At 38.1% G+C, this 27062-nt stretch overlaps 1 protein-coding gene across 1 annotated transcript in view; it reads left to right on the forward strand.

Moving 5' to 3' along the window:
- Positions 1–27062, forward strand: part of CAMK4 (calcium/calmodulin dependent protein kinase IV) — a 235297-nt gene that overhangs the window by 125702 nt on the left and 82533 nt on the right. Inside the window, exons 3-4 of the mRNA XM_063082936.1 lie at positions 21662–21724; positions 24077–24159. Of these exons, the coding sequence (XP_062939006.1) occupies positions 21662–21724; positions 24077–24159 (146 nt within the window). The remainder of the gene's footprint in view (positions 1–21661; positions 21725–24076; positions 24160–27062) is intronic.

The raw sequence follows: 27062 nt of genomic DNA on the forward strand, positions 1-27062 counted from the left end.
AGGAGTGATTCACATGAATCATACTTTAGCTTTCTTCCTTAGGACTGCATACCACAGGATGTATCTAAATGATCATACTTCAGCCCGTAAATGTGGCTCATTTTCGAGAAGAGCTGATTGAGATTTACGAAAATTATGCTCACCAGTAATTTATAGTGCCTCTGGAATTTATGAGCCTAATATTTGAATTCCAGAATTTAAATGAAATTTCTAGCTATGTAGCTCAACTCTTGGAAAAGATTGCATTTATCTAACTATAAAATCCATGCCTCTCATAAAATACTCAGTATTGAGTCTCAGTGTGTAAACTCAGAATTTATGGGCATTCTGACTCTGTAAAAATGGCTATGCAGTCGTGGGGTGAGATCAGTCTCTAGGCCAGACAGAGTGAGTTTGGGATCACTTCTGCAACTTACTACCTGTAATACTTTACAAATTATAGAATGTCTCTTAATCTCAGTTTCTTCATCTGTAAAATGGGTGTAAGAACATCTAGCTCACAGTATTCAAGGGAAGATTAAAACAAGATGATTTATATAAAATATTTTCCAGCACACGGGAAGCATGTAATAAATAGTGAACATTATTCTTATTATTAACATCATTCTTATTATTAACTGGATTGAGTCCACACAGATATTTTCTAAAAGTAGTAACAGTTCACTCTATGCAATTTTAATGCCCTCATTAGCTTGATTTAAAATAGAGCACTGAGTAACACCTGTTTATTATCATGTACTTCTGTATAAATAAATTAATTATATTGTTTTTGGAGTGCTTTAAAAATTACTACCAAAAATGAATATAAGTTTTTCTGTTGTTATCAACAAAATTTAATGTGGCACTCAGTAAAGATTTCTGGTGGTATGATCCCCTACTTAGGCAAATCTTGGATGCCCGTGATACCTAGATAGAACACTTTCAACCCTAAAGCTCTTTTCTGGTTCTTGCCCTTGGAACAGCGTGCCTAGATCCACACTACAAAAGCAGTTCCAGGTTTATTTTTGTCACATTTTATTTATAAAAATATAAAGTTACCTACAAATTTCTGGAAAAGCTTTTCCTGAGTAATTTAGATTTTCTGTGTTAGTTTGGCCTTTTATCTTTTCCCCAGTTAGTTATAGAATGACACATTGTGATTTGCTAATCATTCTATGCATTACTTTTCAATTTCCATTCATTTTTCCTTTCATTATTATGAGTTAGCAGTTGAGTATATAACTATGATGTTGCAGGGGAATTTGAAAAGTTACTCTAGATTAAATTACAGACTGTACACAAGCTTCCTTCCGAATTCTTGGTAGATGAATCTCCAGGACATCTCTGTTAGAGGAGATTTTCAGGTCCCTCAGTTCTAAAATAGGAGTAGTAGCATTTATACCACTAGTTAACTGAGGCTTACCTGAAAAGATACATGTATAAATATCTGAGGGTACTTCAAAAAGTTTGTAGAAAAGTAGAATTAAAAGATAATATGAATTTTCTCATGAATTTCTTGCATTATATGCATGCCATTGTATTGCCTGATGTACGTTAGGCCTTCACCAAAAGTGCACTCTGTTCTCAGTCCTAGCCCTCTTTGTCTTTTTCTTTGTAACTTTTACGTCTTATATCAACATTTCTGTAGAGAACTATTTTTGAATCTAGGTGAACTGTGTTAATTTTTTAAGTGAGGAACGTTGTCCACTTTGCAGACATTAGTTGCCACATTCTCCTTTTCCCACAGAGATACAAGTGCATGCATAGATACATTAATATCTCTTTATGAGGGGAAGTAGCTTCTCGATTTTTAAATCATTTTATGGAACTCATACAGATAATGTCTCATACCCTGTGAGGCAGGTATTATCACCATTTTATAAATGAATCTCAGAGAGATTAAATAACATAATCCACATCTATATGAATCTTGTGCAGCCAGCCTAACAGTGATCTATATAAAAAGGTTGGAACCACAGATTTATATTATTTTAACATTTTGTTGTCGCCCATAGAATTATGGAAGTGAAAGCAACACTGGTAACTCGTAATTTCTAACATTCTTTCTTAAGGAAGATAAATATAAAAAAATTATCTGAGGTTATTATATATGTATTTAGGTTCTTTTGGAATGAAGATTTTATTTGTTTCCCTCAGTAACTTTTATCAGAGTCTATTCATTACAGTGTTCAAACCTCTACCCCAATGGAATATCTTTTTGTTTTCAGGAAATTAAGCCTATTTTATCTTTTTCAGGTTTTCTGGACTGATGAGTAATGCATATATTATCTACTGTTGTGATACAAATCATTCCCCATTTAATGGCTTAAAACAATAAGTATTAATTATTCCTCACAATCCAATAGGTTGTTTGGGTGGTTTTTCTATTGGTCTCAACTTGGTTCATGCAACTGTAGATAGCTGGTTGACTCAGATGTGGATAGATAGCTAGATAGCTAGACCTCTTTCTCCACAGGGTCTTTCATCCTATTAACATAAAAAGCTGGGCATATGTTGCTAGGCCCCCTTCCTCTGGGATTAGGAGATGTTCTCTTATTAGGGCCCAGCTCTAATACCTAGGAGCAGCTTCCGAGACCATTATCTTTGTGACTCTTGACTCCATTCTCTGTACTTTTGGCTCTTCCCTCTGGGACAGCCTTCCTTCTCCACAAGAATTAACCTTTGTTTGCAGATGAGGAGCTTTCTTACTCTGCTTCCTCCCTGCAGAAAGAGGCCTCTCTTTTCGTGCAACTGCCTCAGTTCCTTTTAGTCCAAGACTTCATTAATATAACTCTATTAAAAACTTTCTGGGTTTCCTCTGAATCATACTGGGATTTACTCCATGCCTCCAGAGTATAGTATAGTATGGTATGGTATGGTATGGTATGGTATGGTATGGTATGGTATGGTATGGTATGGTATGGTGTAATATATAATATAATATAATATAAAATATAATAATATTTTTTAGACATACCTCTCTCTACTTTGGAAATATCAGGCTTCTCTTGTACAATGTCCTTAAAAATCCAATAAGCCCTTTTTTTCTAGCTGAGAGTATATGCAAAGCATGACCTTAAATATTTTTGAAGTCTAAACAAAAGACCTTACAGTTACAACTTTGATTTGATCTTTGCCCTGAGTTGATTTCTTACATTGAGACTTTTGGAAAGACAGAAAATGCAAAACAGCCTTATTTTCCAGCCCAAGCAAGTCTGGGCTCTTCTATGTTTCCTTTAAATTCTGCTTACAAATTGAATAATTCCCTCTTTCGTTCCTCTCTTTCCACATCTTCTCACATGAACCAACCAAACAAACAAATATGTTAAAGCCAATTGATACATTCAACATTCTTATTAGCAGTCTTCTTAGATCCACAATTTCATTGAACACACTTTCAATATTTCAAGCTACCACAGGTGACAGTTTCACCAATTTTTCTGCCCTTTTGTTGGTTCTTCTTTATCTAGTTTTCTCACTGCTGTTTCAGTCTTCACTGACTCTGTCCTCTCCACCCTCCCAGCTTTTACCCACTGCCCAGCCCAAAAGCTAATTCCATCCTTTTAGCTGGTTGTTATTTCTGGTACTAATATTTTCACTAAGCATTTCCCATAGAATTTCTCATCCATCATAATTGTCTATTTTGTGACCTTGAGTATCTCAAAGAGTCAAAGTCATTTTCTAGATCTGGGATTCACAAAGTGTGTTTCGTAGCCTAGACTCTAGTACAGAGTGGGTTTCCTGATTAAATAAGTTTTAGGAACACTAAGATAAACGTAGTAAAAATTGACTAAGTTTTACCAACTTGTAGTCTTTCACTGTGACTCTTCAGGAGGAAAATGGCATGTGCACTGTTTTCCAAATTTATTTGAATATTAAGCACCATTTTCTCAGAGGATCTCCTGGCCTGCTATTTGGCTGAGCGCACTTTGGAAACATTGATGTAAACTCTTCACCATACCCAGGCAATTCTGCCATCCTCATAGCCCAAGGCACAAGAGGAGTCCTTTAAAACATTATTTAATCCAAGAACAAATATAAAGATTCACTTAAAATAGTGTTTTTCTCTGAATAAGTGTTTTTCTTGTCATGTATGCATTGCTCTGCAGACTTTTCAGGACCACAGAATACTCTTTTATAAATTAACACCTTAGAAAAAAGTTGAAATGCCTCATTTTATGAATTTTTCGCCCTTAGAGAGGCTACTTAAACCTCCTTAGCTCACCCTAAAATAATCTTGATGAGGGAATTTCATCCCAATTTAAATGTAGCTAAGGACCTTGTACTGATTATTACTAAAATTTCGGTCCATCAGCTTATTTCATAGATTTCATGATACACATCATTCTCCAGGGTTCTCCAGCCTTCTTGGTTTCATTTCGTTGAATAGGAACTGTAAGTTACTAATTGAATAGTAATGAAGGTCTTAGAGAAATTCCCAAACTGTTTACCTTCAACTTATTTGAGGGTACATATTTAAAACTTGCACTGAGCTTATGACTGGTAAAATCATTTAAAGTCTAACAGGAAAATATAAATATGTTCCTGAAATACAATGTCTGAAAACCTTTTTAAGTCTTTATAATTGCACAAGGATAAGGACAATTATTTTGATCCAGCTTTTTGTTTCCAGCTTTTGGTTTTTTTATATTTGTGTTTTTTTTAGTTTGATTAAAAATGTGTTTAACAACTGCCAGCTCTCAGTAAAAGAAATTGCACAAGACTTTAGAGCTGTCACACTAGGCAAATCGTTTACAGGTTATAATCATTGCTCAGTCAGTTTGGACTACTATGACAGCATACTACAGACTGGGTGGCTTATACAATAGAAATTTATTTCTCACAGTCTGGAGGCTGGGAAGTCTAAGATCAAGGTGCCAGCCGATTTGGTGTCTGGAGAGGGCACTTTTCCTGGTTTGCAGAGCACCATCTCCTCATTGTGTGCTCACATAACAGAGAGCAGAGAGAGGAAGCAAGCAATCTCTCTTCTGTCTCTTCTTCTAAGGGCATAAATCCCATCATGAGGGCTTCACCCTCACGACTGAATTACTTTCCAAAAGTCCATCTCCAAATACCATCACATTGGTGATTTAGGCTTCGATCTATGAATTTCAGGGGGACACAAACATTGAGTTTATAGCAATGACCAACCTACCAAGTATTGATGATAGCATTTGCAATATAGGAGCATGTACAAATCAGAGAGAAAGCATCAAAGCCCTAATAAAAAGTGACAACAGCTACCTTTTATCAAATGCTTACAGTATACAAAGACTGTAACAGGTTCTCACTTTCAAAGTGAGAAAATGAAGGATCAGTCACTTGTGCAAACTTATGTAGCTCATAAGTGGCAAAATATTTGGAAAAGATTAAAATGGTTAATAAATATTTTATAATCACCAATAGGTGATTGTAATTCAATCATAATTTAAAAAGATAACCATTTTTACTACCAAATAAACAAAGAATAAAAAATAATATTCCATTTTTTTTCAGTATTTAGAAAAAAGATCCCCTCACATACTGTGGATGGGAGTGCAAATTGACACACTTTCTGAAATGGTTCCCCAGTCCTTATTTTGCACTACCTACTACAGGAAACAGTTTCTCAGTGACAAGGGTAGGTATAGTTGGAGGTACATGGCTTGTAAAACACCTGGGTATCTAAACAGAGATTCTGGAATGGTAATAACTACAATATACTGAGCAGTTGCTGTGTGCCAGGGACTTTGCGTACACTCTGGCAGTAAAAATTTGTTGCATGCATAAATGAATTATCTCAGTATTCCTCACATCATCTTTTTAAGATGAACTTACAGGGCATTATGCTGAGGGAAATAAGCCAGGCATAGAAAGACAAATACTGCATGATCTCACTCATATGTGAAATCTAAAAAAATTGAACTCATAGAAATTGAGAGTAGAAAGGTAGCTACAAGGGTCACAGTGTAGGGGAAGTGGGAAGATTTTGGTCATAGGCTACAAATGTTTAGTCAAAAGATGAATAAGTTCTGAAGACCTAATGTGCAGCATGGTGACTATAGTTAAATAGTAATGTACTGAGCACTTGAAATTTGCAAGGAGAGTAGATCTTAAATACTCTCACCACACACACAAAAAAGGTAACTTTACAAGGTGATAGATATGTTAATTCACTTGATTGTGGTAATTATTTCACAGTGTAGATGTATATTAAAGCATCACATTGTACACCTTATATATGTATAATTTTTATTTGTTAATTATACCTCAATAAAGCTGGACAAAAAAAATAAATTTAAAAATTACAAAATAAATGAGACTTTTTTGGGCCGAGAGGAGGAAAGTACCTACCCTCTCATCTTAGTGAGTAGGAACCACCAACTTCTCCAGGGAGATCCTCAATCTGGGCAGACTCAGGGGATGGATGATGGACATTCCCTGCTCTGTCTCTTTCTACCTAACCTTTGGGAATGTGGAAAACTGACCATGAGCCATGCATTTTCCAATCGCTATGATGTACATAATTAAGATGGATGATTCAATCTGGGTTAAAGATATGCTTATATTAAACACTGCTATTAGACACTTTTAGCCACTCATCGGTGTGCTCTGGAAGTGCAGGCAAGGTCACCTTGGTCAATGATGAAGAGAAGAATAATAAATCACCAGCTCAAATAGACTTTTTGGGCCCAATTGAGGTCTCAGAACACATTAGCTAAAGTAGCTTGCAGATAACAAGCCGTGTCAAGTGAAGTGAAACTTCTTCAAGCATTCTGTCAGTTGGAACCTATTGATTTTCATAGGGGCTATTAAACCAGTTTCCTGGAATAGGAACAGGGATATTTCTATTCAGTTTGTGACAAGTGTATGTCTAACAAGAGAGAAAAGGTGATGGGGGCTGAATGTTAAAATCTTGGCCTGATTTGTATGCTTTGCCATCCAAGGATCCACTTGAAAGTCTGAACATTCATGTAAAGAGTTCATTGTGATGGCTGGATTTGTTTTCTTTTTGATATAAGCATGGCTGAAATCTGTCACTATTCTGCTTGCTCATCCCTCTTATTATATTGATCTCTCCTAGGTATTTTGTTGCCTTTTTTAAAATAAGCACCATAATTCAAAAGCAGGCTGATGAGGCAGAGAGATAGACAAAAAAAGAGAGTGAGAGAGAGAACATGAATAGGTCTGTGTGCTGTGCTGTTGCCCAAAAGGTGAACACACTTTGCTGGTCTGCCATCCACTCAAATTTTCGCATTGGACCCCCAGTACTTTTATAAGGAGTAGATGGTTGGATCTTTTAATGGAGTCTGTGGAGCAAAAGAAAGAAAGAAAATGTGTAACCAGTGAAAGACAGGAAATTTCAGAGGGACAGCTTATGTTACCCTACCCTAGCAGCAGCGGGAGACTACAGACTTCTCAGAGAGCTGAGTGGGAAATGCCTTGTAACCAAGGGAGAGGTGCTGGGGCATTGGGAAAGTTGAAAGGAGGCCAGGGTCAGGACACTCAGACTCAGAACTGGGGAGTGGTGTCCAATGGACCCCAACCAGGGGAACTGAGAGAGCCAGAAGGAACAAAGCCTATCAGCCTCAAAGCAAACTTAACATTCATATGTTAGTGAGATGGGGGAAAGCTTATTATTAACAGGGAAAAATATGTTAATACATTCTTATTTTTATATTTCTTTATGGTACAAAGTTGAATGCAGGTCAAAGTCGTATACATCCAGAAAGTATAAGAAGAAGAGAGGAGAAAAGCAAGGCTAAAAAAATTTCAAGTCATGGAACTCCAAAACCATTAATTTGCTGAAAGAAAGGAAATGAATGACTATGTGCAGAAGATGTTAATTAGAAGATATCCAAATAGTTTTCTGTATTGAATTTATTTTCAACTTTTTAAAAAAATCAGGCACTCTGAAATCACTGTATGTCACCTTAGTAGTTTTAACAGGAAAGGAGCATAATGCTAATAATGGAGCTCAGATTTAATTACTAAACACTGCAGCAGCACCTTTTACATGTTAATGCAAAGCTCTCCAAGCTAGGTTTTTACTTATGGGAGTTTTAGCAAAGTGACGTGTCCAAGGTACACAACAGAATGTAGAATAGAACCTAGGGCTTTTGGGTCCCAAATCTGGGCCTTTTCTATTAGCCGTCTAAGCCCTGACAGGGAAAAAGACAAAAAAAGAAGTCTGGAATGATCTTGGCCTAGATTTGGGATTGAAACTAGATGCTGGCTCCTTGCTAAGCCAAAAGATGATCAAGTCTTTATGACATGGACACAGAGAAGCTAAGTGCAGCTTCTAAGTCACACTGTGAAACAAGGATAGATAATATTCTCTATGTGCAGAGAACACAGCAACGTATTTCTTTTCCAGACTCTTTTAAAACCTTAGTTTAATAAGTCTCAGCATACAACATCTACTAATACGTGAAAGAAGAATCAAGTGGGGCATGTGAGATATGCACACTACCCCCACTGTTTGCTGAGGCTCTCCCCTCTCTGTCCTAGTGGTGGAAGGGACACAGTGCTGCCCACAGGTGCAGCTGTGTATCAGGTTCCCATGTCCTCTCTGCTGGAAGCGTCTGCCACAGGACAAATTCAGTTAAAGTTACTCAACTTATCTCTACCCTAGAAGTCTAAAAAATGTATCAAATGAAGAGTTATATCTAACATGCCTTTCCCCCACCCCACAACTTACTAAGCTATCATTGGCAGGATTTTTCTTTGAGATTTTGGGATCATAGTGTCTAAAACTGTTTTTTCCATCATCGTGTCCTATTGGGTGTCCTGATCAGTTTCGAGGTGTGACATATATTATAAAGTACTATAAGTTGTGAATGTTATCTTTTATCGACAAATCAAAGATCCACTCTTACCATCTTTTTCTTTTAAATTTTGATGTATTTTTATGAAGGGGAACGTGGATGAGTGTTAAGTCAAAATTTACCTAACACACGTCTGCAAAAAGATGTAAAAGTGTCCTCTAATCCTCTATTTTCTATGACCATTAAAATTTCTCCTGAACCTGGTACCATTGGGTATCTGAGGGAAAAAAAATACTTAAAATTTCCAGTCAAATCTATCTTGTTTCTTCCAATTTAAGAGTCACTTTTAGTTTAAAAGTGTTTCTTTAAGGTAAATATTGAGTCTGAGTTCAGCTCTCTCAGAGCTATGTCTCCCTTGCCCTGTTTTTCTCCACTGGCCTCTGTGTTCCAGAGAAGCTTAGGTAACCCACGGGAGCAAGGTCCCCACAGTGGGGATGATGAGGCCACACTCCAGGGCCATCACCACATGCTGTCTGCTCTAGAGACCTGATGAAGTGAGGGTACCCGCAATTACAGGTGGCTGGGGACAGATCACGGAGTTGACTAACTGTGTGGAAAAGGCCCACAAATTCCAGACAGACATTCAGAGACCAACCAGCCCTGCAGCAACACATCAGAGACCAGCCCAGTGATGGATCACAGACCCCATGGCCACGGCCTCCTCTGAAACCTGACAGTCTTGGAAAGTATTAGACAGGGAGACATGATAGAGCATTAACATGCGGTGTGTGCAAATCTACCCAATTACTCTCACATGAAACTTTTAAACTGTGAGTCGTTTAACACAGAAGAGATGTAAGGACATGCTGATGGGAGTGCTTTGAGGACGTGCATGTGACTGCATGAAAAGATGCTGAGAAGCACTCAGCTGGCACACTTTCATTTCTGATTTCTGGAAGTATCTGATCTCCTCATGAAAAGTGATGCTCTGAGGTTCACTCATGCTAAGAAGTTTCCTAAGCAAGGAAGGCAAAGCCAGACTTACACATTGAAAAGAGTGTACAGCTGGGGGGAAACATCGACAATGGGATTTTCTTCTCAACCTTAAATCATTGAGATCTCTAGACTCTCTCTCTTTCCAATTCCAACCCCCAAGCATTATTACATACTTTTTCATTTATACCTTATTTGCTTCTATATTTTTCTGGTAATGCATAGCTCTAGAAGAATCATTTAAAAGACATTTTTTTCTATAGCCCATTTTTTTAAAGGAAGTTTTTTGAGCAATAAACATGCATCTTTGAAGAAGCTCTTCCAGCAATATTTTTTATTTTATTATCTAACAGGTTATACACTCATAAGCTTTTTGAATATAATTGATTACTTGGTTTTATAACTAGTAAATCATTTAGCTTTAAGAATCAAGAAAAAGATCAAAGGGGTGTCTCAGGCTTCTGTATTTAGTGCTCTGCCCTTCACTTCAGATGGTCTGGGAATTGTGCAGCTGAATCATTGCTGTTTGACTGAAAGAAAGTGAAAACTAGACTGTGCTGTTTTCATGCCATCTGTATCATTTAAAAAGCATTTGGAGAGGTACTGTCTTGACCACATAAAAATTACTAAAAGGCACTAGGAAGAAAGGATGGTATGTGTTATATTTCTGTTAGAACCTGAATATGTACAGGACATGGCTGGTACCCTGGTTTCTAGTCAACTCAGGTCTGACCCTGATGGTCAACGGTAATTATAAACCATAAGAAACAGTCTTAAAACCTTCCTGAAGCTAAAACACAGCAGTGCACCTCCTATCTTAGTCTTCAGAAAAAGCAAGAGAAGGTACTTATTTAAATGCGAATAGGCATCTGTTCCCTTCTTTGATTATAACCATCAGGCAGGAAGATTATATTGGGATATAGTCTAGGATTTTGATGACATTGTCATCTACTTTCAGAAAAAGGAAAAACAGAAATGTGTCTTCATGTGTAGTAGACACTTTTTTGCCTGCCCCTAGGCAGAACACTCTCATAAATTCCAGTATTTCTAAATTTAGTATGCTTTGGTTATGGTGTCTTCTCCAGCAAGAATTAGAACACTGCAAACAGAAGGCTAGGAAATGCTTACCTTGCATTCTAGGAAAGGCACTGACATTTAGTGGACATCTAACATGGACCAGGAAATTTCACACATATTCTCATTTAATCCTTTTAACAATCATACTGCAGAGCAGCAATTATCGTCCCCATTTTATACCTAGAGAAATTGAAGTAATCCTCATACAGATTAAGGGACTTGATAAAGGACTCTAAATGGCTGAGCCAGGATTCAGAGTGAATTTTTTACAAAATGTAGAGACAAGGGTATTTATTACAGAATGAATTATATTAGTAACAGATTGTAAGGAAGTGTAAGTATCTAACATTAAGGCCTAGGAATTGAAGGCACTGGGTCTTTAGGAAGCTATTTTACATTCTGCTTGTGGATATTAGGTATCCATTGAATTTTATGATATTTTTAGTGGAAAAAGGTAACAAAATTACATTTTCATATTTGGAAAGAAGTAATACATAGTTTAAAAAGCTGAAAGGAAAAACCAAAATGCTAATGATGATTTGTGTTGTGGTGGATATGTTCCTTGCTCTTATTTTTTATATTTCACATTTTTTAAAATGTGGCTATGATACTTTAATAAAAATATATAATATGTGTTTATTTTCTTCCAGATCTGATAAGCCTTAAAAGAGAATTTGGGAGGCTTAACATTAATTCTCTTTTCATCACAGGATATCAATTTCTTTTTTGTAAAGATCTGACCATGCTAGTGTTGGCACCTTTTAGGGAAATATGGGGAGTAGGGACCCAGCAAGGCTCTCTGCTCCTGGAAAGCACAGAGACAAAGCAAAGAATCCACAGCTGCATCCCTAGAATGTTTCCCTGCTTACCAAGGATATCACAGCTTCTTCTTTGGGAATAGATAGCACACTCCAGTTCCCACTGTTATTTTTTAATCTCTATCATTTCATTCTCATTTAATCACTTCCTTGGTTGTGTTTGATACAAATCACAGATCACCTATATTAAAGGCAACTTGTGCTGTTTAATGGAAAAGAATAGGACTCCTTTCTGGCAGCTATGAAAGCTCCATATCAGAATATCAGTACCCGCTGCAGTGGATTTAGAGAGTCAGTAATTCCACCTGAACTTTTATAAACTATATTGCTTGGAATGTTCCTCATTTACCTAGAGAGCTCAAACTGAAATAATATAGTAGCTCATAGTTTGGAAATCACAAGCTACTATCCATGCGGGCTCTAGAGGATCTGGATACTTAGCTCTGGCTATCAGACAACCATTCTCTCCATTGGTGTCCATAACAAGAAAAAATGCCATGCAGACTTAAATGGCAGGATGAGAACTGATTAACTGATTCTAATCTCATCTTGCCAAAGCTTAAATTTAAACGAGGATTTTTTTTTTTCTTTGAGTCACCAAATTTGTATTCAGCCACCAGATCTCATCCCACATTCGTTCATTCAACAAATTGTTATATACTGTAGGGGCCAAGAGAAGACATCTCTTTCAATTCCCTGGAGGTTCTTCGAAAAATCACCTGGTAAACACAAATTGATATGAAGAAAGGCATAACAAATTTTATTATATCCTTGTTTTACATGAAATGGGAGCCTTCCAAATGAAGACTCAAGGAAAAACTGACCACATTTATGCTTATGTTCTATGAAGCAGGCATAGCCATGAAGAAATGTGATTGGAAAAGAAATGTATGATCTAATATTAATAGACTGAATGGGGAAACCCAGCAAGGCCTGTTTGTTCAGATTCTTCTTGTTTTCTCTGTGTAGCATTCATTCCTCCAGGGTAAAAGGGCAGGACCCTTTCTGAAATGGGGATCTTATGATCTGCAATCACACAAGATAGGTTAGAGAATTTTTTTATGGCCAGCTTCAAGACAGAGAAGCAGGGGGAAGATTTGAGTATATCTGTGACCCTCCTTGGGGAAGAGGCATTCTAGTTTCTGTGGCTTGCATTAGAGGAGAATGAGGCTGAGAGACAGGAGGGCAAGAGAATGTCAGAGGAAAACTTTGCTTTTGAGGCTGCTTCTGAGGCCTTCTCTTTGGGGTATTGCTTTCTGAGCCCCAACAATACCAAGCTTTGGTAAATAATACTGGAGATATCGATGTGTAGAAAATAGACAAGATAATTTCTGTCGTAGAGCTTGTGCTCTGGAGGAAGAAACAAATAATGTATCAGTAATTAAATAACAACATAAAGGAAATAGAACGGTGTGTTCCGTGGTGTATGCGTACGTGTATGTGTGTCTGTATGTTTATTTCCTTTTGATAGAGTAGCCACGAAATGCCTCTCAGTGACTCTCAAGGCACTGAGTGAAGAAGAACGTCTGGTGGAAGAGGGAGTAGCAAGTACAAAGGTCTTGAAGCCCGGTCCAGGAGCTGACTGGCCTGCGGAGAAAGAAAAATGACATCAGACCAGTGGGGTGAGGCAAACAGAGTGAGGCCGAGCCATCCTGTGTTTTACGGTCCATGGTAAAGAGTTTACATTTGTTCTAAGCACAGTGGGACACCAACAGAGACATTTATTTAAGCTGAGGAGTGACACGGTCTGATTTACATTTTAAAGGCATTATTCTGGCTGCTGTGTGCAGAAGGAGTGATTGAAAAGGGTAAGAATCAAAGCAGGCTGACAAGTTAGGAAGTATTACAATTCTGCTGCAGCCTTTAAAGTAGAAGATAAGTCAGACCAGAATGGTGCCATGGAATAATCAGTTTTATTTCCTCCACTCCCAGGCAAGGAAGGAAAGAATGCAGAGGCAATGCTGGAGAGGTTTTCTGTGAAGAAGAGCAAAGATGGAAGCTGGAGAGGGCGATGAGAGACTGGGAGAGGAGATCTTCTTAAAGATGGGAGACATTCAATCACAGTTAACCCCATGTATTTGTAATTTCAGGGAGAGATACAGAGATGAAAGAGGTGCTGTGTAAAGACTTGAAGGCCTTTCTGCTTTAGATACCACGTTCCTTTCGTCTTCTCCCTGCCTCTGCTAAGCCAAACCTGTTTCCAGTAAGAGTCTGGCATCAGCCAAATCTTTTGTACAAACTTCGTTCCGTTTGTTATCTCTCTCAGGAACATTTTAAACCTGTTTTAGTCTCTGTAAAATAAAAAAACTGTTCCCTGTGAAATGAATTTCTGGCATTTGCAAGCGGGAAGGTTTGTATTTAGAATGTAAGAGTGAAGGAGCAGAGGTAACCTCCTTTGGAGGAGCTGCCGTGCTCTGAAGCTGCCTTTCTTACAGAGGCTTCAGGTTCTGAAATACAGGTGTCTTTCTTTTTGAGTTAAGCCTCTCAAAGATATTCTTGTCTTGCCTAAACTCTATTCCAGTCCTTGGCTTCCACCTCTGCTGGCAAGTCCTGCTCTTCTCCTTTTGGCCTCCCAATGTCTTAATGTCTGCAGGGAGTAGGAGGTGGCTAGGAACAGAAGTCAAAAAATATTGAGTCCCACAATTTTCAAAGCCAAGCTAATTTGATTGAAATGCTTTGTTAGAGTCTGTTCTCCCAATCTGATCAGAACAAAGTTGGCTTTGTGTCAGTCAGTGTTAAATGTAAAATAGAATAGGACATCAATTCCTCTAACAATTAACATCTCCTGCCTGTCCCACCCACCATGTCCAGTGCTTGTCACTGCCCTCTAAACCATCACCCACTGTTTGTGGCGCCCCATTCCATTCTTCTCTCCACCAAGCCCAAACTCACACTGAAAGATCTGGGAGAAGAACATTGGAGACAAAGGACTGTCAAGTGCAAAGTGGAAGGACTAACAAGTGGAAACTATCTTGACTTCTTCAAGGATGATCAGAGAGCTGGAATAAAAGAAGAAGAATGGCCGATGCATTCAGTACGACGGACGGGACCAAGGCATTATTAGCGTCTTTCTGAAGCTGCTCCTCTCCGTGCTTTCCCATCTCAGTAAAGGGCAATTTTATTCTTCCTGTTTTTCAGGCCAAAAAATTTGCAGTCATCCTTTACACTTCTTTCTCTTACACCCTAGAGCCAGTCCATCTTCAAATACTGATGGCTCTTCCTTAAAAAAATTCATCCACTTCTGACCTCCTTCGTCACAACTATCTCGGCCCAAACCTCTATGATCTTCCACCTGGACGACTGCTATAGCGTCTTCTTAGGTCTCCCTGCTTCTACTCTTCTCATCATCCTCACCCCTACAAGAGTTAGAGTGTCCTTTTAAAACTTAACTAAGATTATGTCATTCCTCTCTCAGAACCTTCCTGTTGTGTCTGACCTCTCTCATACTAAATACAAAATCCTTACCATGGTCAACATGGCTCTTCGTGACCTGGCTTCTGGTCATAAAGAGCCACGGTCATCATATACTCTTTCCCCCCTATCACTTTGCTCTGGCTAAACTGGCCTCCTGTCACTCATTTGATCCAAGCCCTGTCATAGCCAAGGGTCTTTGCATTTACTGTTCATCTGTCTATAACACTCCTGCCATGGAACAAGTGACTGGGTCCCATGGTACTTTGTCAGAGAGACCTTGCTTGACCGTCCATCTCAAATAGTGCCCTTCATCACTTTATCTCCCTTACCTTGGTTTCATTTTTGCTTTCTTTCTGCCTAGTACTTATCAACTCTTGACCTTTTATTTATTTATTTATTCATTTTCTGTGTCCACTAGAACATAAGTTTCTTAAGGCAAGAAGTCTATCTATTTTACCCACTGCTGTATCCTCATGTTCAGAATAGCATCATTTTGGATACTCACAAATATGAGTATTTGTGGAATAAATGGATAAAATTAATTAATACAGGTGCAAATAGATTGACAGATTTGTTGATGAGAAGATGGTGTTCTCTTTCCGTTTTTTATAACTTCTCAGTGAACTTAGAAGCCAGACCATGAGAGGAGAATGAAAGGAGGAGGGAGTATTTGAGGTTGGAGGAGAGAAAGTGTAAAATGTTCTAATGCAGAGTGAGAAAGCTGAGGGCACCCCTTGAGATTTGGGGTCATAAACAAAAAGCGAGACCAGTCAGCATGGTTGTGCGTTTTCTTCCAGCCATTTCAGTTCAGGCACAGATGTGGAGTAAGTAAGAGAAGAGTGGAGTTTAACCAAAGTAAGGGTTTTGTCTGGCAAAGTAAAACAGAGGGAGAGAAGGGAAAAGGAGCTAGATGTATGTGCAAAGCAGAGCTGATACTAATGGACCATAGAATATAAGCTAAATGAGAGTCATAAAGACAGGAGGTAGACATCAGAGAATGTGATATTTGAAATCAAGATTTTTGAGGTGGTTCAATTGATGGTAATGATAAGGCCTGAAATGTGACCAAGGGAATGGGTTACTATGGAGCAGTGGAGGAAGAGATCATAGGAGGAATAGAGGAAGTGGTAAAGAAACTAAGAGCTCACAATGTTGAATGAATCATCCACATGAAAGTTGAAATTATTAAGAAGTTTGTCAGGAGTCATGGTTGAGATAGAAGGTATAAGCTAAAATCATCAGTATAGGAGTGGGGGACAGGGAGATGGGAGGATTTCTACAACAGGGAGAGGTTGCTGATGGCAGACACTCCAAAGAAGGTGGGGTTTTGGAGCAAGAATGGAGGAGAAATTATTTGGATTCAGCAATGAGGAGCAAGAACGATATCGCTCCTACTTCCCGGCCCTGTGGTGCATTTCCTGCTGGGACAAATACAAGTCACCTCTTGAGAAGACTGTGAAAAAGTGAGAGAGGCATAAGTGCTCAGGCTTCTGTTAGAACGAGAAGATAAAAGAAATTGGTTTTTAACCAAAGACTTAGTTAAAATTCTGTAATTACTGGAGGTCCCAGCCTCATGGAGGAAAATCTCAATGTTTGCATGTGTCTCACATTTAATTTTTGCGTGTTCAAACAGCAGTTCTTAGCTTTCAAATCCTTGTAGACTTAAACTGTCATTCTTGAATTTAATAAAACTGCAGTTGTCAAGTCTTTTCACCAAGCATGTTAATGCCAACATGTACTTGGTGAATGTCAGAAAACAGGATGCTAAATTAAGCAGAAGCTGTGCAGAAGGGAATCATTGTGAAAGCTTAAAGACATTTGGTTGTTGATCTGTCCATTAGCGATTTCTATTCTGCCTGTTTCCATAAAGTATTGGAGAAGCACAATTCTGTACTTTGCATCATGTTCTTTGGACATTGTTCAAACCAAAGATGAGCCAAAAAAGCCAGAGAAAGAAAAAAGTGACAACACAAGATTTATCGTCTCAAGATCTCAATCCCTGGAAAATGAGATGAGGCTGAGCATTTTATGTGGAAATACTGTTGTACTTGACTGAGTCATAGAACAAGAAGAGCAGGAGTCTTTAGTTGTAAAGGTCATCCCACTTTGCCAAGAGTACAGTCATGCATCACTCAACAACGGGGATACGTTCTGAGAAATGCATCATGAGGCAATTTTGTCGTGAGAACATCATAGAGTGTACTTACTTACACAAACCCAGACAGTACAGCCTACTGCACACCTAGGCTGTATGGTATAGCCTATGGCTCCTAGGCTAGAAACCTGCACAGCATGTTACTGTACTGAATACTGTAGGCAGTTGTAACACAATGGTATTTGTGTATCTAACCATACCTAAACATAGATAAGGTACAGTAAAAATAATTATACTTATGTACTTATAATACCATTGTCATATATGCAGTATTTGACTGAAACATCGTTATGCAGTGCATGACTGTATTTCAAGTTCTGGAGTTTGGTCTAGGCCGCCAAGTGGTTCAGGTCCGACAGAAATCTGGTGCTGTATCTCTCTCCTTTTTTACAGTTCATTTACCACCTCTATCTCTATAATCATTCCCACAATGCAGACAGTTTTTTAAAATTTTAAGTTCTTATTGCTTTCTTTTAATCCTTCCTTCCTTCTTTTCCTCATAAACCATCTCAACCCCAGCACAGGAATATATTTTCTAAAGTATCTTAATGAAGGTCCATATTGGATCAACTCTGTTCCGACCCCGCATCCCTCTAGAAATACACCTCTTGTCCACTTCTTTCTACCCTCTGCTGGGGGCAGACAGCAAAACTGGGATTTCTTTCAATATTAAGGAATCTTGAATTCCATGGAGTTTTGAAGCTGTACAAATCTATATAATTGCTTTTATTAAATTGCTTATTAATTTTTTCCTGTGTATAATCTTCAAAAAAGTATGTTTTATATTGAAAGAATGTCAATGGCCATTAATATTGGGTGTTTCCAGAATAACTTCATAAAAACATAAGGAAATATTTCTTTGAATACTTAAAGTAGTTCAACTAGAGGAGCTAAAACAAGGCTATACAGAAAAATCCCATGTGCCCAAGCCATTTGATGATTATCCATTTCATATTGCCAGCTAGAACAAGGACACAAAGAATGTAAATGGGAGAGAAACCTCTTTCTTATCAGCAATGAAACAAAACACCATAAATTAGAGACGCAAGACCGTGATTCCACTGCTGTCAATCTAGTTTACCTAGTGACAGAAAAAAACTCCAGAATGCACTGTGATTGGACAAAATTCTTATGAGCCTCCTCAGGTTCTTTCTGCCCACCTGCCACCCAGGCCAGGGGGAGTCGAAATGCCCTTTGGCCACTTCATGCAGCTAGACCAACTAGCTACACACCTGAAACTTGTGGCTCTTCCAGCCACTTTTGGATTTGAATGAGATATAACATCTTCTGAGGAAGGACATGTCATCTCAAGTGACTGCCAGAGAGACTGTGCATCCTAGAACTATGGAAAAGTTAACCCGGGGGGCCAAATTTCACCAACTGGAAATAGGAGAAGGAGGTGCTTGGGCTGATAAATGCCCCCTCCTTCCTCCTTCCCATGGGCCTCTTCAAGTCATGGTGGCCTGGTGCAGCCCACTGGAGAAGTACTGGGTGCCAGTCGGATGCAGCTGCCTGTACAACCTGTTGGGAGTCTCTACAGCTCATTGTGAGGCAGTAGCTAGTGTGCTGACTGCATTGTGCCTCCCCTACCTTTCTGTACTCCCCTTTCTCCTCGCGCTCTCTGCCTTGGGTTTGCTCCTTCCAGATAAAACACCAGAATGTTAATCCTTGTCTCACATCTGTTTTCTGAAGAACTGGGCTAAAATACATACACTAAGTTAGGATTGATAGTTTTATAATTGCTAATTATTAGTACTGAATAATTGTTGTCTCCTAAGACATACCTTCAGTATCTACAAAATCTGCCAGTATTTTGTAGATACTGAAGGTATGTCTTAGGGGTTTCAATATTGTCGTCATTTTGGTTTGTTAAATCTGTCTATTGATGCTTCTCAAGATGCTAATTATGGTAGCACTTGGAAGCTAATTTCAAGTGGCAATAATGACTGTTCAGACCGCTGCCCACTGAGTTGTGGCTTGCTAGATAGTTATTTTCTAGGAAAATATTACTCATTCTGAGTGGCAAGGTGAGAGCTCAGACTCTCTACGGGGCTCCCCAGGAGTTTGGAAGGGCAATTCAGAAGTGGGAGGAAGGGCCAGCCCCATGGCTCACTCAGGAGAGTGAGGTGCTGGTAGCGCTGAGACCATGGGTTCGGATTCTATATAGGGATGGCCGGTGCACTCACTGGCTGAGTGTGGTGCCGAGGGTTGCGATCCCCTTACCGATCAAGGAAAAAAAAAAGAAGTGGGAGGAAAACACTAACTTCTGGAACAAGAGGAATATTGGGAAGGTTGAGGTGAGATGGCTGTCAAGACCCACACCTGCATGACCTCCAAGACCTGACACCTTTGGAGATAACTGTCCTTGAAATTGTGGCTGCCTCAGAAGTTCTGAATCTTCCTTTCAAAAACACAACAAATGACCCTTGGTTTTTCCCTCTGTGGATTTTCTGGCCTCACTGTGGTCTTGTCCTTGGTTTCTCAGCCACTTATCTGTCCATTCCCCCTTTGTCCACTTCTCCCTTTCAACTTCACCCTTTTCTGGTTTGCTTGGTCGTCATCACTTTGACTTGTAGTCCAGGTTTTGTTGCTCGGTTTACCCTCTTTGGATTGGTGGTGCTTTATCCCCCCTTTCTCTAAGTTCCTTTTTCTAAGATTCTTATTTTCTTCACTGTCTCAGCCTCCACTTATGCCATGACCTGCACATTACTCACTCTGGGCTCCAGCATTCAAGGGAGCATTTTTCTTTCATTAAAATTGTTACTATTACTAGCATTTTTTTCTTTTCTTTCCTTCTATTTTCAAATGTATAATGTTAAATTTTCTGTAGTAGTGGTTCTCAAATTTTTTGGCTTTCAGAAGCCCTTTATACTTGTAAAATTATTGAGAACATCAAATAACTATACATATTTACTGTATTAGAGATTAAAACTGAGAAATGTTAAGAATATTTATTAATTTTTAAAATGACAATAATAAGTCCATTACATTTTAACATAAATGCATTTTTAATGAAAATAACTGTACTTTCCAAAGTAAAAAATATTTAGTGAGAAGAGTGGCATTATTTTGCAAATCTCTTTACTATCTGGTGTGATAAAAGACAGCTTGATTCTCACTATTTCTGCATTCAATTTGTTGTGGTCTGTTGTTTTGTTTGAAGTAGATGAAAATATCTGGCCTCACTCAGGTTTGCAATTGAAAAAGGGATAGAGAATGTCACATATGCCTGACATTGAAAAAGAGATCTGTATATGTCATGTGAATGTTCTAGCAATGCCTGTCTTTTTAAAAAATCTCTCACTTGGTACAAGTGGAGTGACTTACTCAATAGCAATATTTTATGAAATTTATAATGCTTTCACTGAATTAAAAAACTTTTCTAGACTCTCATCCTATCACTTCACTAGCCTAGAAAACAATGTCTTTATCCCAGAGATTGGGCTGCCAGCATCACTGACCGACCTCAGAAGCCCACATATCACACCATCTCCATGTACACAGTGTGCTCACTCTAGCAAGTCATTCTTCATTTTGTATTAACAATAGTGTGATTTTAAAATTAGAGCATCTCTAATGTTAGAATATCTTAAACTAAATGACCATTGTCCCAAACATGGCGATCAACTGGTCAACCAACTATGGTTCTTCGATAGTGAGCAACAGAGACTGACTCTGAATAACTTAAGCAAGAAAAAAAATTTTTTAGTAGATCATATAATTAGAAAGTTTAAAGGGCAAACTAGCTCATGCATAACTGAATCCAGAGGATTAAATTACATTAACAGTACTCTTTCTTCATATCTCAGCAATGTTTCTTCCTGTGTTGGCTTCGTTTTCAGTAAAGTGTTCTCCATATGGTATCAAATATGATCACTGGTAGCAGCAGAGTCTATCTTCTTTTGCTCTTGTACTTTCAGAGAAAAAGTGACTACTTTTTTAAATTACTTGAGCAAAATTACTGGAGAGGATCCTGAGCGGGATGACTTAGGTCTGGTGGATATTCCTGACTCTATCACTATGGCCAGGAAACAGGGTGCCCTGACTGGTTAGGATGGGTTACGTGCCACCTCTGTGTGAGGAGTGATTGGCATCTTCATTGGGGTTGAGACAGAGACTTCCATAAAAGAAAGGAAGAGAAGAAAGAGGACAGGTGAGATAAACTTGTGCCTTAGTGGTGATAGTGATAATGATGACTTTTTGTAGGGAAGAAGAAGGGAAGACGTCATGCAAGGGGTATGACGATTTGTGATCTATATTGGTTATTGGTTCTACATTATGTCTGAATCTGAGAGGAAGGACATGCAGCTTAAAAGAAAAGGGAGGAAAGAGACACAAGAAAAAAAGCTTAGGAATTAACCTCTGCCAGTTACCTGATTCACCCAGATAGTTATTGCTGTTTCTGATTTTCTGCTACAAAAAAGATATTGCTAAGGTGGAAGTTTCTTTCAGTTTATATCTTTTATTTTGCCTTTTAGGTGGACAAAAAAATCGTAAGAACTGAGATAGGAGTTCTTCTTCGCCTCTCACATCCCAACATTGTAAGTGGTTTTTACCTGCTCTGTTTCAAATAATGTCCAAAGCTGTCACATGGTATCTTTGTTCTTCACTGTCCCTGCTGATCACGAGAAGGGGGTTCTCCCACCACTGGGAGCCACCGTGGCTAGGGTCTTGTTCCCATCGGATCACATTTTTAATTTTTTAGGGGAAATAAATCTTACAAATAATACACCTGAATAAGTTCCAAAGTGGACAGATTAGCAACATATATCACCTTCATTTTCATGCATAAAAGGATAAAAGTTGGAAACTTTTATTTTGCTCTAATAAAACACGGGCTTTTTCCTTCTTTTGTGTGTCTATCTTATTAATATGCTGTTGCTGGAAATGCCTGTAAAGAAAATGCATTGCTTTCCAAAGTCATTTCAGTCTCCTCTGAGAGAGTATCAGCTTCAGAAACAATGTGAAGATGCAAGTAAATGATGCACTTGAATGGGGAAAATGAAATGTCCTCAGAAGCTCTGCTTGAGGCTATGTCCAGACAAAGCCTTAGAGGGGAAGGTCTCGTGAAAAGCTTTCTTGAGCCAATGAAGTGAAAAAGAACAAAATCACTCCCCAGGCCATAGCTTGTTGTTATGAATTAAGCTATGCACTGAAAGAAAATATTTCACCCATTTCTTTGAGAAAGTCGTGCTGTCTAGCGGGAATGACCTGCAATGCTTAGGCTAAAGGCAAAGTGCTTGAAACTTAATATATGAGTTAGTGATGTATTCAGCTGTAAATAACAGCAAACTTGAGTATGGTGGTTGCATTAGTTCATTTCTGTTGCTTATAACAAAATATCTGAAACTGGGTGATTTATAAGAAAATGAAATTTATTGCATACAGTTTCTGAGGCTGGGAAGTCCAAAGTCCAGGGAACACAGCTCTTATAGGTCTTCCTGGTGGTGACAGTTACAGCAGGGTATCATAGTGCTAAAATGGCAGAGCAGAGAGAGCAAGAGAGTAACCTCCTCATTCACTCTTCTTTGAAAGCCCTCAGAACCATGCCCATGACCACCATTTTTAATCCATTCACTACAGCATTGTCCTCAGAATCCAATCACCTCTCCAGTGCCCCACCTTTCAACCACCATAACAGGATTTACCACCCTCAACAGTTACAGTGAGGATTAAGTTTTGGAGAGACATTCAACCCAAGGCATTGGTCTAAACAAATATTTTTCTTTTGTTACAAGAAACAGAGGCAGGCAGTTTCTAGCACTGGTTCAGCTCCTCAATGATGCCATCCAAGACCAGATACCTTCCATCACTGGTTCTCCTGTTCTTGGTGCATTGATTTTCACCCTCATGGTCCTAAAATGACTACTCTACAATTTGCACAAGTCATCGGGTCTACATTCAACAGGAAGATGATGGAAGGGCCTCACCAGCAGAGTCTGATGAGAGGAGTAAAAGCTTTCCCAGAAACTGCTGCGGCAGAATTCTCTTCCAATGTTATTGGCCAGAGCTGGCCACAAGATCACCCTTAACTACAAGGCGGGGACATTACAGGACAGGGTTGTGGCTTAGACCATTCATGATCCACAGTTTGGGGCTGAGCACCTTGCTTCCCTGATATTTCAGGGCTGTGTTTGCAATGAAGTAGAGTGAAAAGTTCTTTGGGTAAGCAATTAATAAAATTTGCCACATTTTATCACCACTTTAAATTATTCATCTCTTTTCTTTCCAAAGAGAAGTCAACATGAAATTTTCATAAAATGTGAATCAGTTCTGGCCACTAAATTCTTAGAGGTATGGAGAAAAATATCCAAAATTGGTTGGATTATTTGAATGTGATGAAAACTCTTTTATGGTCATTCAAATCACTGCCACTGCCACTTTTCCAAGACCCCTTTTTAGCTGTTGAATGATATCCTTTAGATACAGACAGACTTTTACCTGGTCCTTCTCTGCCTCAGAATCTTTTATTTCAAGTTTCTCATTCCCAGGGGAAATAGGCATTTTGCATTGCTAACAATAATCATGCCTCAAATGATTTAGGAAGTTTTTTTGTTTTTGTTTTTGTTTTCGTTGTTGATTCTAGAAAATTAAGAAGTTGGGCTGTTATGGCAAAATTTAGGAGATGTTTTTAAGGCATGTATGTTTCAACTATCACAACAAGAAATGTCAAAACTTTATAGGACCTTTGAAAAAATGAGGCTACTGATAAAATCAACAACCTAGAAAGAAAGAGACAGATAGCTTCTTGATGCTAGAATGAGGGACCTTCATTAACAATGACCCAGCATGTTACTAATGCAGAGAGTGTCATTTTAGCCATAGTTTCAGCTATTTCCAAGAAAGATGAAAATAAGGTATTTGTGATATTCTTTTTTTATATCTTTCCCCAGATAAAACTTAAAGAAATATTTGAAACTCCCACTGAAATCAGTCTGGTCCTAGAACTCGTCACAGGAGGAGAACTGTTTGATAGGTGAGTTTGTCCTGAAAATTTAACCACAGAAAAGTTTGCTGTTGGCCACTAAAAAATAATCTAAGGGGAATTTCTTCTGAAATTTTTATCCTAACAGATGATAAATTCTACTAAAATAAATCTTAAGGATGTTGAAGGAAAGTGGTTAGTATTCAGTAAGATATAAGTAGATGAAAACTTAGGATGCTTAGTGAATGAAAAGAGAAATATTATTTACCTTTGCAAACATTTCCCTCCCCAATTAAAAATAGAATTTCTAAAATTATATTAAATTTAAGCTAAATAGTAAGACTTATGAGAATATTTCTTAAGAGACTATTTCATGAAAATTATAGAAAGTTTAACATGTACTATAACAGTGTCTTCTATTATCCAAAATTTCATAAAAATCAATACTCTTCAAATAATTATTTTTAAACCTACTTTCTTTAGTAGTCTGTGTAAAGAGTTTTATGTTGTAGAGTAAAACATGTTCTATTATAGCCAGTGATTGCCAATTTTTGTTGTCTGTTCATAAGCTTATCACTCAAGGCAGAGGTTTGAGAGTGAGGGGAGGTAGATTATGCCTAGAAACCTGGCAGAGCCTGATATAGGCAACTCTTCGTACAAGACATACAAGCTTTAAGTCACCATTGTTTTTCCACCTTCCCCACCTTCTCAGGAGAATCCCATGTTTGCCCTGATGGGCTCTTGGTAGCCTTTTGCTGCATTCATCAGGTAATAAAAAAATTAAATGGAATTGGAAGAAGGCAGACAAAGTAGTTATATGTTAGAAATAATAAGCAGCTGTGCACTGATGGAAAGGTCTTGCTTAAAGAATGGGGTAACAGAGAAGTGGACTGCAGTATAGGTGGAAGACAGAAGAGGGACAGAGGGAAACACTGAGAGCCTGGATCATAGAAAATGCTCCAATAATATTTGTTGAATGAATGAATATGAGCAACTGCTACAATGAATGGACTTTGAGGAGAAATATATCTAAAAAGGAATGATTTTGAATGTGTTGAGAGAAGAACACTTCTTCTGCTATGGTATGAATGTTTGTGTCCACTCTGATACGTATCTTGAAATCCTAACCCATAAGGCGGGGGCTTTGTGAGGTGATTAGGGAGCCGATTAGAGTGGAATTAATGCCCTCATAAAAAATGCCCCACAGAGCTGCCTTCCCCCTTCCACCGGGTGAGACAGAAGGTGCCCTCTATGAGGAAGTGGGTCCTCACCAGACACCAAATCTGCTAGTGCCTTGATCTTGGACTTTTCTCAGTCATCAGAACTGTGAAAAATAAATATTTGTTGTTTATAATCCACCCAGTTTATGGTATTTTGTTATAGCAGCCCAAACGAACTCAGACACTTTCCTTCCTACTTCTACTCCATCCAGTTGAATTTGCTGCCTCTTCAAGAGCTTTCCAGAAGTAATCATACTGTTTTTCAAAGGTTCTGTCTGTTTTTAATGTTACCCAGTTTAGGTTTGGGTCTTAAGGTGAAAAGGTGCAAAATAACCCATCTCGATTGGACTAAATATGTAATTTTAACAGATGTATAATTTTATTCATGTATATGTTGAAACTTTCTTAGAACAGATTAAACAAATTACTAGATTTTAAAAATTGTAACATTTTGACTGTTTTTATATTTTAAGAATGAGTCAACTGAAGGAAGTGAGTGTCAGTAGCCTAAAGACAGAAACTTCTGGTGGCAGTTGTTTATTTGAAAGCCAGACTCACAGTTCTGAATCCTGTCTCTACCACTCAAGGATGAGTAACTAACCTAGAGTAATTTACTTAACTTCTCTGAATCTCAGAACAACTTTGAAGCTGTTCTATGCTGTTAAGAAAGCTTAGAAAACTCTAATCCATTAAAACATCATGTTTGTTTTAAAAGCATCATGTTCCCATGTGCTTAGATGAGGTTCCTCTGGACTAGCTTATTTAATTGGCTGTTGCCAAAATTTGCTTATAATGCCTCCTTTTTCAACATCTCTTTAGCTTACTCTTTTTCATGAACATATTCCTTCTTTAGATATGAAGGAGAGTCAATTCATAGTCAGATCCTGCTGGTTTTGGAGTTATGAGGTCTCTCTAAGGAGACCTTGCATATTTCCCTGCTAATTATGGTCTATCAGAAAGAAATCTCATGTTCTTTCATTGTAAATAATTGCAGAGCAAGAATATCACACTGAAGCCATCATCTACCAACAGCATTTACTAATTACCTACCTCTATTTGTTTGAATTAATTTGGAATCCAGTTGCTTCTTCCCTTCCTCCAAACCTTTCTTCAATGAAAGAATTCAGGATAGAATTTAATTAAGCTCTATATAAAAATGAAAAACTAAATGCTATTGATAAATTTCTTTTGCAGAGATAAATGGATGAAATATTCAGATTTAACAGAAGACATCTAAAGAATGGCAGACAGCCAGTAAAGCACTCAACCACTCTGTAAACTCTTAGTGGTTTTGGGAGATAGATTTTCCCCCCCGAATGTTGTTATCCACATCATTGACGTAGCTGAGATGAACTTGGTCTCTCCATTAAGTTACTTCATTCTATAGTTATCTTTAAATTGTATCAAGCTGAAAATATATCTTGCATTATTATCCAATGCATTGTTTTCTTTCTTGAGAGTTAAAAAGTCATAATATGGTCTCTTTTTCCTGTACTTAGGTCAAAACCAAGTTTATTTAATTGTGATGATAAGAATTCATTCCTGAATGAAAGAATTAATGTTACCCAGCATTAATAGCACCTAATGAATGAACTAATGGAGCATGAAGAAATAATTATGCTAGTCTGTTATAGTCAAAATGTTAGTATTTTATTAGCAAATTTTTTATGATGCTTATAAAAAATTAAACAGTCAAAATCCAAGTGGAATCTGTAGAGTTTAAATAGTGAATTA

The sequence above is a fragment of the Cynocephalus volans genome, chromosome 2 (assembly GCF_027409185.1).
Source record: "Cynocephalus volans isolate mCynVol1 chromosome 2, mCynVol1.pri, whole genome shotgun sequence".
Taxonomy (NCBI): domain Eukaryota; kingdom Metazoa; phylum Chordata; class Mammalia; order Dermoptera; family Cynocephalidae; genus Cynocephalus; species Cynocephalus volans.